Raw genomic sequence first — 12,370 nt, 5'->3', positions numbered from 1 at the left:
GTTTGTTAAGCGTTACGAGTGCTGCACACGTTTCCGTACATTTCGCAATATAGAATATGCTGTTGGTTGCAGGGTTCAAAGGGCAGCAAAGGATTGCCCGTGAGTGTGCAGTGTGTGTGTCTGCCATACCATGAGGAGCAGGTGCTGAGGGTGATGCGTGATGTTGAACAAGGACTCAGGACATAGTACAGCCCACAACCAGACTCGACGTCAGACATAAAGACATAAATCAGGAGACACCATAAGGACAAAATCAATAATGAGTAACTGATCATTATCTAGATGTGTGCAGCAATGTTTTGTGAAGATTTGGGCAGGATGACCTGTACCTACTTTTACATCGCAATCTTAGCTTTGATTGATAATCATCATACCACTAAGACCGTGTTGTGGAAGGTCTGAGGTGATAGTAACTCTGTGCACTGTGGAAGGGTCCTTGAGGCCTTACTGATGACATGGTTAGTGGTCTGGGGGGCTTGGTTTAAGTTTTTGAACCTCATTGGACCATGGCCACTATATCCAAGAACCCCATCACCTAAAAGCTTGAAACATCATTGTGCTAATAATCTTATCATAAAAGGTATTCAAATGATTAGCTGTGAGAACACAGTTTGAATTATCTTTCCAAGACAGATTGGTTTTTGGAGTCTTTGCACATGCATGTAACTATACTGAACAGCAAAAGAAATGCAATTTACAGAAAAAAACAATCTTATAAAAGTATGTGTTCATGTTTACGTCTTCTTTTTAAAACTTGACAAAAAGCCAGATTTGCATTTGTTTTGCTGGTCAGTGTATTTGCAACATGGGCGATGAACTCTAAACTAAATATGGTATGTTATAATTATAGCTCATCACAGACATTTCAACCAAAATATCCATCAAGCAATCAGTGCTATGTAAAGTTTGTAGTGTCTGTCAGTTTGTTCTGAACGTGTTTTGTACACTACTGTGCATCTGATACCAGACCTGAACACTTTTGCCTTTTGTTTTGAACTGGTTAAGATCTCATAATTGATAACTGGTTCATTACAACTGATCAATCATCGAAAGTAATTGGTCAGTGGTATTTATCAGATTTTCATGCTATGTTTGTTAAAGTACTCTAGAAACACACAAAAAACATGTAGTTCTTGTGGGTTTGTTTGCAAATTGCACAAAATGCATTTACAAATTTCACATCTTTAAAGAATCACTAGTATGCTAAGAACATACATTTCCTGAAGTCTTTAAGATGAATTCAATCGTGACAAGGAACGAGCTTGTAGTGCTTATGGAATGTAACAGACAAAAGCAACCTTGTGTTAAATATTGTTAATGCAAACAAGTGTTTCAGAATTGTTTGTGGTTGATTATGAGAAAATATGATATATTGCTTGGTCGGTTAGTCATTTTGACCATTTTGATTGTTATTACTCTAACTTGCCAGTGGTAAGGTTACCATGGATTTGCTTTCTAAATGTGACGAGGTGCAAGTGTGTTATTCATATGATTTGTGGAACTTTGAAATACAACACAGTGTGGGCATAATTATCATTAGAAGTTGATAAGTATATGTAGATTATATACGTTTGTTGAATCATAAGAAAACACATCCAGCAGTTGAACAGGATAATGTTTGAATTACCTCCCTTAGTGTCCTGGAATTGTGAAAGTGGTCTCCCTTGACTGGTTACCATAGAGTTAGGTCTAGTGATCTGTTACAATGTTCAAGGGGTTTCAGGTATGTGTTTGCTCAATTTCTGCCAATTTTTCTGCTACCACAATAACCAGAAACTATAACTGACTTGTTGTGGAAAAAGCTTACTAGATGTACAGTGGAAACTGTCAAAACTGGCATCTGCAAAATCCGGCAAGTTGTCAACACCAGCTTAAAATCTGTCCCATCCGTGGCTTGTACATTTGTTATCAGCTCTAAAATCTGTTACATTGTCTAAACTGGATATTTCTTCAGTCCTGGTGAGTGTCGGTTTAGACAGCTTCCACTGTATGCAGGTATCTGGTGTTGCGACCTTAAGTGCTTACAAACAGATGTCAAATTGTGATCATTTCATTCCTTTGCCAAAAAAGCCCAATCCAGAATGTCATGAAAACTGAGTTTCAAAACGTTGTGTGGACAAATGGAATCAGTACAAGAATATAGGACAGAATGTGAAAATGTGTCCCAGGCTGTTCCCATCCTCACCAGGGAAGTGTATCTCATGCTGTTATGAGTGAGTGAGTGAGTGAGTTTTACACTGCACTCAGCAATATTCCAGCTATATAGCGGCAGTGTGGAAATATTTGAGTCTGAACCAGACAATCCAGTGATCAAAAGCTTGAGCATCGTTTGGGATACAATGACATGTGTCAGCCACATCTGCCAGCCTGACCACCCAATTCTCACCTCTTATGACAAGCATGGGTTACTAAAGATAATTTCTAACCCCAATCTTCACAGGTATGCTGTTATGATATGTAACCTGGCACATTCACCCTTCGTCTTCCCCTGAGGTATGTTAGGTATGTCACATCTCAGTCTGTCCTATTAATCATTAAAAAGTTCTCTTTCCCATGTTTTTTATACAACTGATGTCCAATTTATAAATTTACTTAGAACAAAACTCTGCTTATGAATGGAATCTGTGGAATCTGTTTGGATAATTATGGATGTATGTGTATTGTTCTACGCATGATATTGATTCAATGCATGATACTGATTCAAGATATATTTATTCAGAATGTATTATTTACAAGACACTATCATATAGAAGTAGCTGAAATAGTGCAGCATTAAACAACAAACAAAAAAAAACAATTGTTAACATGCATTTTACAAATTATCACAATGACTGTTACAGTGTTTTAGGCGAATGATGTGCACATAATATGCAAATATGTTACAACAAAAAGTAATGATTGTTTTCACGTTACTTAATGAGTGTTCATAACCATGTGATCGATTTTTTTTAAAGATTTGTACATCATGGACAGATTTTTCAAATAAACCTGTGTTCATAAACAAAAGATGCTATTTGTTGTTACTGTGACCTTGTAGGGAGGCACTTCTCTAGTCTCACATTAAATAGTGAAAACACAGTATAAGTTGTATGCTTCTCTCAAGCTCAATAGAATCCAATGTACACCTTTAGCAGCGGTGTTCTCAATGTCTGGTTACCACATGGAGGCATGTATATCGGACCGTATTACCCTGGGAGAAGTATACAAGCACTTATCTCACTTCCATGTTAAGTGTACAAAGTATCATTTTATTTTGAAGATAACTATACTTTCGTGACATATATACAAAATGGTATGTGCCTCTCAACTAGATTTTTAAAATCAGTGAAACATATTCTGACAAGCTTAAAACTGCGATAGGAATGATTAAAGGTTACATGCAAGCTAAAAAACAAACATAATTAAAACAGTTATCACCTATTCATCGCATATAATGTACATTGCTGATAGTGAAAAAAGCAACAAAATTATAAGCCTACATTGCGAATCAGAAGTGCAGTATTTTTCACAAAGGGTTAATTCCCTTGAAAGAAGCACCCGAGAGACCGATGCCAGACAGAGCACTCAAGTGTAATGAAGCCATTAAATGGCTAGCTCACCTGCTGTTACACTGATGGCTCATTGTGTACATATACTGGCATTTCAGAAATATGGTGAGTGATGAAAAAATAACATTTTTTGTGGATAACAACTTCTTTTATTGTATATGATGTGACATTTTGAAGTGGATTCATATAATGTCAAGCAAGAGTAATAACAGTATAAGAACCCATGCGGAAATGTTACATCATATACAATAGAAGACAACGTTATCTATAAATAATGCATATAGAGAGGTTGGGTTTTGTAAATACGTGCTCTCTGTATTTGTATTTGATCCAATCAATAAATATACTTGACTGAAAACTGCCGTTAGTTTAAGTCCAAAGCAGGACTTGAAACTGACAATCTGAGTTTGCACCGGTTTCGTACAATCCAATCATCCAAGAAAAATAGATACAGTTTGTGTGCAATCCATAGGCATGATAATATGCCATGTGTACCTGTACAAGTATCACACCTGCCTTTTATATGGGTAATTGCATAATGTGACAGACAGAACCCAGGTGCACGAGCTAAAAATCAATGTATTCTGTTTATGGTCTATACCGTGGCAGCAGGTAATATTTTTTTCAGTTGTCACCCTCCTTGGAGGGGTGATACCGAACTTGTTAAAGTGTCATTGACCATTAAAATAATTTAAGTATTTTACGTGGATATAAGATAACAGCATTACCTGTTCAGTTCAGTGTGGTGAGGCACATGGAGCATTTTCTCAAACTCCCACCTCTCCTGGCTCTCTGTAACGCCTTCTCCCTCTCACTCTCATCTGTAGATCCCACCTCCCAAACGATGGTGGGATGTCCTTAGCGTTTTTATAGCTTGATCCCCAAACAAGCCCACGTGTCTTAACATTACCCATATACTTACGGAAAAGATCTTAAACAAACTCGAACCCCCCCCCCCCCCCCCCCCCCCCATAACACTGATGTTATGATGTTACCCAGTAACATTAGTATCACATGCAGAGACAGGTAACAGTGTAATTTCCTCTATAGCACGCAACAACTAAAAATGATGCTTTTGAAAATGATGCCAAAAAGTACATGTAAATTATATAAGTTTGCTGAATTATGAAACATCCAGTTAAACACATTTGAAAAGGAAGCAATAACTGAATTACCTCCCTTTCTGTCCCTGACCGGTAGCCATACATGGAGATAGATCTGGTAATCAGTTGAGATGCATTAAGTTTGCGTTTTAAGCAACAGACTATATGGACCTGGAAATGCAACACAAACTTGTCTTTATTACTCTGCTTCAGAAAACAGTATGTCAATGACTAAAGTCATGACGTACATAAAGTGTCTATCTTTCAGCCTTACAGTTCTCATGATGTCGCCCATTTGGGGCATAAACAGATTTAGAATCTGCAGCTTTCCAGTCAGCATAAGTCTAAAACATCTAAGACAGACATGAAGCATGTCTAGTGTGTCCCTATCCTGCCAGGATGTGTTCCCTAATCCCAAATTCTTATCATACATCAATGTCCACATCAACATCCTTATTGGGTACGTCCCTACGCCCAGTTTTCCATCACTGTCTGGGAATAAATTCTCTTTTGTGTACTTAGCTGCTTTCCGCAGTTGCTTCGTGACATTTGTCTTTGTAACATCTGTGTCACCTTTGGCGATCTCCTTAGCCCTCTTGATAATTCTTATGATGGGTTTCCAGGATTTCTTGTCTGCGTGTTTGGAGAGACTTTTTTCCGCATAAGTGAAGCTCATCTTCCATTGTAGTGCTTTGTCTGGTACATCAGCTTTAACAAACAAGTAATCAACTGATGTTACTTGAAAAACCAAAAACATGGTAAGCTTGTAAACATTCTATATCAAGTGAAATACAAAGGTTACCCTAGCCTTAATCTAGAGCAGGCCTGCAATCAGTCAATCAATATATGTTGTGTGATATATGAGGAATTCCACTACAACAGTTTTAGACGTTTCAGATCATCCTGCCATTCGCTAATGTTCAATGGTAACCTATAAGATGTGATAATGTGACATAATGATTATTCAACATCTGTACATGACTGGGTGGAGTTTTATGCCGCTTTTAGCAATACTCCAGCAATGTCACAGGATCAAACATGAGATTTCAACAATGTACCCATGTGGGGAATCAAACAAGCGAACGCTTTAACCACTAGGCTACCCCCGCTTATACATGAGAAGTTCTGGTAAAACATATTGTGAAAGGGTATTGGAACTGATCATACTGTTGTTTAGATCATGATCAAGAGCAAATAAGTAGTATTAAGCTAACAGGTGCACCGCTCTTCAGTAAACACACCTTTACAGTGCTTCATGACTGTAACAGATCCTTCCCTCATTATTTCTTCAGGATCAATCTCACGGGGCAAGTCCGAGGACAGTTTCTCCTTTAGGTTGTTGGCAAAAGGAAAGTCTGGCCACTTGTCAACATGGAGTGCTGCAACAAAGTCGATCTCAATGTTCGGCAGCTCCTGTGTTGTCGTGTAGATAACACGATAGGAAGGACTTTGTGGGTATGTAAGATCCTCTGAAAGGAAAAGTGATTGGATGAACAACCAAGAGTAAATGAACAATATTTCACGTACTCAGGGTTTAGTTTTGGAGCGAAGAGATGTAGGGTGAATGTGTTTCATGATATGGTGCCGACACAGAAACAAGCCCAGTGGATCTAGGAATCAAATCCTTACAATGGTACATTTTACTGCCAATGCCCATTTCAAGTTTTATTTTTTACTTTTAATTTTTATGTTTTCTTTTTGTTTGTGCAACAATGACCTCAAGTCTATGAGCTTCACAAACCAACCAATTTTGATAACTATATGTCAAGAATAGGGTAAATATAGCTTGCAGCATGTGGTTTCTGGTCATACAATCACGTGTGTTTGCTACAGAAGCGTCTCAGTCAAACGCAGTCGCCACAGTTTATTATACCCTGTAATAATTATAGACAATAGTAAAACAAACATGCCTGAATATCTTGATATATCTCCATATCTCAACAAACTCACTTTTAATTCTCCGTTGGCTCTGAAATTTTTCCATTTTGTCAAAGAAGTAACTTCTGAACCTGTCCATATTGATGCATCCTTCATCACATAGGGTGTGTATTGGATCATTTGTTTTGTATTTCACCTTCAGCCTACAGTGGCCAGGTTCACATCTTTCATAAATTGGTGTCACTGAGTCACGTAATCTTGGTATAAGTTGACAGTCCATCTCATTAGGTCTGGATACCTGTAACACAACGTAATCTCTGCTTGCTAAACACAGCTAAACACAGCTTGTTAAACAACGATATTGAAAGGAAGAATGCAAGTTGACGCTCCTATATGGGGGATAATCCGTTTCTGACTGACTTACTAGTTTCTTTAGGTGGCCTTCTTGAAGTTGGTATGATGAGGATGAAGACTTTTATGGAAAGACCGCATAAGTACTTTCTATACTTTAGTGAGGTTTATTTATTGTTTTCGAAATTGTTATTTTTTTCAAGTTATGTTTGAAAAAAGACGGTTTCACGATTTGGACTGTTGTTTCAGTTATTTCCATGTTGTGTATATTATTTTCTTGAAAATTTGAGGGATTGCCATAAATACTTTCATTAGTTTCTCCTTGGTCCAAATTCATTAGTAAACAATGAAAACAATGAGAAAACCATCAAAACTTAGAAAAAAACAGTATATGCTGAGATCTTCTAGATTAACATAAACTATTTATTTTGCTCCCAAACACAAAATGGCATCAATGTGTATGTAGGCTGACGGGATCTTAGCACTAAATAGAAGGGTGACTGATTGGTTGGTTGGTTTGTTGTTCAAGGCCTCACTCGCATTATTCTTGGAAGTGGTCTGTAAATAGTCAACTCTGGACCAGACAATCCAGTGATCAACAGCATGAGCATCGATCTGCGCAATTGGGATGTAATGACGTGTGTTATAAGGTGAAAGTTGGATCCGTATACAAGAAACATATTACAAATCCATTATTGAGATTTGCAGTTAGTTCGGCATAGCACCAATGCTATGACTGCTGGGTAATATATGAAGAGATAGAAAACGGGAAAACTGTCAAGCAACAGAACAGAATAGATTCATCAAGTAGCAAGGCTGATTCACCTATGAGAGTAGATGGAAATTTCCAATCATAGGGTATGACATGACACCAGGGAATGATGTAACTTCTAACGAATAGGAGGGATTGTGTCGGGTCATGTGACAAGGGTGGAGCAGGCTCGAACACCTTAAAAAGGTACTGTCAGCACTAAAAAGCAGTGCGGGTTGAAGAGTCAGATCAGTTCCATATCTGGTAAAGAGCTTGCCCTATCCTGTCCAGACCACATCAGCTTGTCCCATCAGGAATTCAAACCCGCATCCTTAGAATCAGGTACCTGATTGCCAGCACACAAAGTCAACAGCCTAGCCCGCTCAGCCACCACGACTTCTGCAAGAATGAAAGTCGGACAACTGGTAGTCTGGACTGCATACCTTGTGTACCCTCTGATAAGTGAAAACTGGCAAAGCTCCCACGGCTGAAAGGTATGATTCGGGTTCGAATCCCGGATGGGACTCAACCAAAAAAATGTTCCCTTTGAAGTATATATGAAATACCTTGGTTCCATCGTAGTAAGATCCGGCTGAAAATGTCTTCCATGTCCACGGAGTGACCTGGTTAAGATATTGGATCACATCAGACCTCAGTTCGTTGAAATGGTTTGAAATTTCACTGATCTCATCCTGGTCCAAAGTGACTTCCTTTTCTAAGAAGTCCCGTAGATTAGTCTTTGGTCTTTCGGGGTGGTGAATTATCCCTTTTCGTACCATTTCTTGTACAAAAGTTTGCATCCTCTCTGTATCCATCTGTAAGAAACACTACAATTTTAATATGGGATCATGTTCAATTCTACTGGGGTCAATATTCTTCAAGAATCTATTCTGATATGGAACAGTAGAGATTCTTGCTTTACACTGCATGACTAAGGTGACAGGAAATGCTGGAAGAGCCCTTATAATCAAACAATGTCAAACGGTCAAAATTAATATAACACAATGGTTTTAGTGGTCAAAATTACATAACACGTTATATTTGGGTTTACACTTTCTCAGCACAGATTCTAGTACTTTTGATGGTTTGAGTCCCACACCCTCAGTCACCACCTAATCGTCAACACACAAAATCAGTCATTTAACTCGCTCATCCATCTCGATACCGCCGTTGGTAGAGCAACTGCCTTAAGTACTAGAATACTATGTACCATTGTTAACACCAGGGATATATCTCTGTATAGTGGGAATATAAGAATGGGATTTAAGGTAAATCTTGGAAAAGGCTGTTTCATGAAACGAACTCCTGGACGTTAGAATTTCCACGAAATAACATTAGGGCTATGGTAATTGATTTGATAATTGTTGTAAAACTACAAAAGGTCAAAAGGGATTTTTCAAATTTAAATACTGGTAATAACACAACAGATAAACATTTCAAAATAGCTTGGAATATTCATTTTATATCAGTACCTCACTTGGCAACAAAGATAACAATAACTATGTACCTAGCCTTTTCTATCTCAACATTATCCCTTATCAAACTATAGAGTGTATGACTGAGTATGGTTTCACACAGCTTTTAAAAATATTCCACCAATATCGTTGCCAGGAACACCAGAAATGGGCTTCACACATTGTATTGACCTGTGAAGGTCTGGGGTAGAATAGGCGCCCCTGGTAGAATAGGCCACTGGCAACACATGCTTGCCATAAAAGGTGACTAACGGGATCGGGTGGTCAGGCTCGCTGACTTGGTTGACGCATGTCATCGGTTCTCAGTTGCACAGATCAATGTTCATGTTGTTGGTCACTGGATTGTCTGGTCCAGACTCATTTATCTATAGACTGCCGCCATATAGCTGGAATATTGCTGAGTGCGGCGTAAAACTAAAGTCACTCTCTCACACATTGTTTTGCCGGAATCAAACCACATGACTGTCGGTGTGACGAGCAAATGCTTCTACCACAATACAACACTACCACCCCTGTAACCCGCTGATCCGACTGTGGTAGGTTTAACCCTGCTCATGTTGCGATGTTTGAATGCGACAATGCAAAAATGTGTACTGGCTAGCTACCAGTTATCGCTGTGTAGCAGTTATCGCCAACACCTGGCTGTTGCACTTGTGCAGACAGCTTTACTTGTACTTCCATAGTATTTGACACATTGACACATAAAAAAAACAATAGGTTACAAGAGTTAAATTACTTTGAGTATTTTACGTTGTACACGTCACTGATATGAATCCCTTGGAGGACGAGACCTAAACACGTTGGGGTATGACCACGTGACCATTAGTGTGTTGACATGAAATTTCATAAACGATGAGAATTGAATGAAAATCATCCAGGCTGTGTTGTGAATCTATGACTTGACAATTCAGTCCATAAAAAGTACAGATTTTAATTTGTCTGAACATACCCATAATGCCAACATTCGATCACTTCACTTCGAATTGACCCAAATTTCCATCTCTGTTTTATGGACTTGACAGATACCATGCAGACGATCCTGACAAAATATAACTGTCAATTTTCACCTTTATCTCTTCGTGTTTCCCTGAGAAAACAAACATTGCAGAAATTGCAAACTACTACTCGAAATGTCAAGTTTGATAAGTTCAACCCCGTGGTGACATCTCCGTTTTCCCGTCAGGTTATATCAGCAGTTTTGGTCTTAAATTTTTTTAGAACAAATTCCAAATATGAAATTTCTTCAATATGTCAAAGTTTGAAAAACAATAGTTTTATTACCAAGTTTATGTCAAATTAGATGAATAACATAAAAAATTCAGAAATGGCGATAACTGGTCTTGTTAGTTGTTGGGAAAGCACGATCTACACTACCGCGCTTCCTGCACTTTGGAGAAACACGATCGGCATCGATGGCAATTGTAAACAAGCAGGAAACATCGGTGAATAGCTGATCTATCATGAAGATAAATTTCATTTCATTGGGTTAAGAAAAATGGAGCGAATCGTTAAAAACCGCTTAAAACGGCGATAACTGATCACTAGCTAGTACCAGGGATAGGTCACTCCACAACAGGGATAGGTCACTCGCTTGCTTTCTTTACCATTTGTACTAATTAACGTGTGCCTCATCATGCTCCAACGCACACAGTGACTTGGCTCGTTCCCAGTGCAACTTCAGTTGTGTTTAACCAGGGAGACTGTGTAGAGTATATACTTTGTAGACTATCCCTGGTTTAACAGACCTTCAGCCAGTTGGTGGAATCAGTCGGAATCAGTCGGAATACAATGAATGAATGAATTAAATTAAGAATTAAGAGCAAGAATTATGTGAATGAATGAAAGAAATAAAGAAAAAAATAAAAGGAAGAAGTCCATATGTGAATGAATGAAAGAATAAATGATACACCGAGGCCTTCCCTCCCAAAACATGTTAATGAAGGTAAAAGCATCGCGAGAACACGCGTTAACATCAGCTGTCCTTTTAAAAAATATACTTTGAAACATTTTTGTTTACATTAATGATTAATTCAGATATCTTATTGCATGTGGGGAACTGAATGGACATTAACAAAATGTTAACTGACACTGTCACACTGCCCTCAAAAATAAAGTGTAAAACTGTCATAAAGCGTTCTAAAACACCTTTCCAGTTTTGTCAAATAATAAGATGAACAAGAAAGAAAGAAGTTATGAAACTATAACCCTCAAGAATCAATGGCGAATCAGATCAGATCGGCAATATGTCATATTTTTCACACACCTCAAATACACCCTGACATTTTATTTTAGATTATGGAAATGTCACTATTACTTGCAAACACATTTCACCTGATAGTATATTCCCCTCATACGAATTAAAGGTGTATGTGAAAGATGTATTTGAAGTAATAGCTAGAAACACTCAAACAACGGCGTATAGTATTTCAATGGCGGATCAGAGCAGAGCGGCGATATGTCACATTTTTCACACACTTCAAATACACCCTAACATTCTTTTTTAGATCATGAAACTATCACTATTACTTGCAAACACATTTCAACTGTTAGCATATTCCCCTCATATGAATTAAAGGTGTATGTGGAAGATGTTTTTGAGGAAGTAACAATAGGAATACTAGAACAACGGCGTATAGCATTTCAATGGCGAAATGTCATATTTTTCACACATCTCAATTACACCCTAACAATTTTTTAAGTCATAGAACTGCCACTATTACTTGCGAATACATTCCAACTAAAGGTATGTTCTCCTTCTAAAAATTAAACGAATGTGTGAAAGAAGTTTTTATCGGCACAGTTTAGTCTATCTTCGCGGTGAATCGAGAATAGTAGCCAGTGAGCTTTAACCTACCGACTTGAAACTTTACTACAAATCTACTGTCCTAATACTGACACTAATACCAATTATTTGACTTAAACTGAAGCGACAGAATAGTTAACCTATCTTCTACATGTTGGATTTCAGTTGTCATAACACTCAGTGAACGTAATCAGCTGTAGAAAATAAACCGGGCTCAATCTTAAATACTACGTCGCCACCATATTGGCTACACTGATTACGTAACGACCCGAGACATACGTTCAGCGGCTTTTCGAGGAGTTTCTTCTCCCCCTCCATAGCCTCCCTGCCAGTACATACGTTTCAGTTGAAACGACTGATGACTGGTCGTTGTGTAGTCTCAGATTTTATACCCTGCGTCTGGTGGCTGTCTGATTATTCTGGAAGGATTATTACGTCATATAGGTTATTTTTAGATCCAC

The 12,370-nt window shown here is 38.1% G+C and overlaps 2 protein-coding genes across 7 annotated transcripts in view; one reads left to right on the top strand and one right to left on the bottom strand.

Annotated features, from left to right (window-relative positions):
• Window positions 1-2,761, top strand: part of LOC137290922 (fatty-acid amide hydrolase 1-like) — a 26,975-nt gene extending 24,214 nt beyond the window's left edge. For all 4 annotated transcript variants that reach the window (XM_067822126.1, XM_067822125.1, XM_067822128.1 and 1 more), the window contains one exon: window positions 73-2,761. In XM_067822126.1, coding sequence (XP_067678227.1) covers window positions 73-186 — 114 coding nt within the window. In that variant the 3' untranslated portion in view covers window positions 187-2,761. The remainder of the gene's footprint in view (window positions 1-72) is intronic.
• LOC137290923 (cyclic GMP-AMP synthase-like receptor 1) lies at window positions 2,696-12,370 on the bottom strand. Of its 3 annotated transcripts, none has more exons than XM_067822131.1 (5): window positions 12,249-12,370; window positions 8,198-8,446; window positions 6,602-6,827; window positions 5,893-6,120; window positions 2,696-5,359 (listed from the first exon to the last, which is right to left on the bottom strand). In XM_067822131.1, the coding sequence occupies exons 2-5, from the start codon at window positions 8,444-8,446 to the stop codon at window positions 4,851-4,853; spliced, it is 1,212 nt and encodes a 403-aa protein (XP_067678232.1). In that variant the 5' UTR covers window positions 12,249-12,370; the 3' UTR covers window positions 2,696-4,850. The 3 variants fall into 3 exon arrangements, with proteins under 3 accessions (XP_067678232.1, XP_067678230.1, XP_067678231.1); XM_067822129.1 differs by having other exon boundaries at window positions 12,189-12,282; XM_067822130.1 differs by lacking the exon at window positions 12,249-12,370 and adding an exon at window positions 10,056-10,071.

This window comes from Haliotis asinina, chromosome 7 (genome assembly GCF_037392515.1).
Source record: "Haliotis asinina isolate JCU_RB_2024 chromosome 7, JCU_Hal_asi_v2, whole genome shotgun sequence".
Taxonomy (NCBI): domain Eukaryota; kingdom Metazoa; phylum Mollusca; class Gastropoda; order Lepetellida; family Haliotidae; genus Haliotis; species Haliotis asinina.
The sequence above is the reverse complement of the archived record's forward strand: the minus strand, read 5'-3'. Positions and strand labels throughout refer to the sequence as shown.

Excerpts from the sequence above, each read along its gene's own strand:
- LOC137290923 (XM_067822129.1), bottom strand. The coding sequence starts at position 12,227 with ATGGAGGGGGAGAAGAAACTCCTCGAAAAGCCGCTGAAC. Across the intron at positions 8,447-12,188 it reads TCCTCGAAAAGCCGCTGAAC|ATGGATACAGAGAGGATGCA; the intron begins GTATGTCTCGGG and ends TGTTTCTTACAG. Across the intron at positions 5,360-5,892 it reads AGTCATGAAGCACTGTAAAG|CTGATGTACCAGACAAAGCA; the intron begins GTGTGTTTACTG and ends TGTTTGTTAAAG.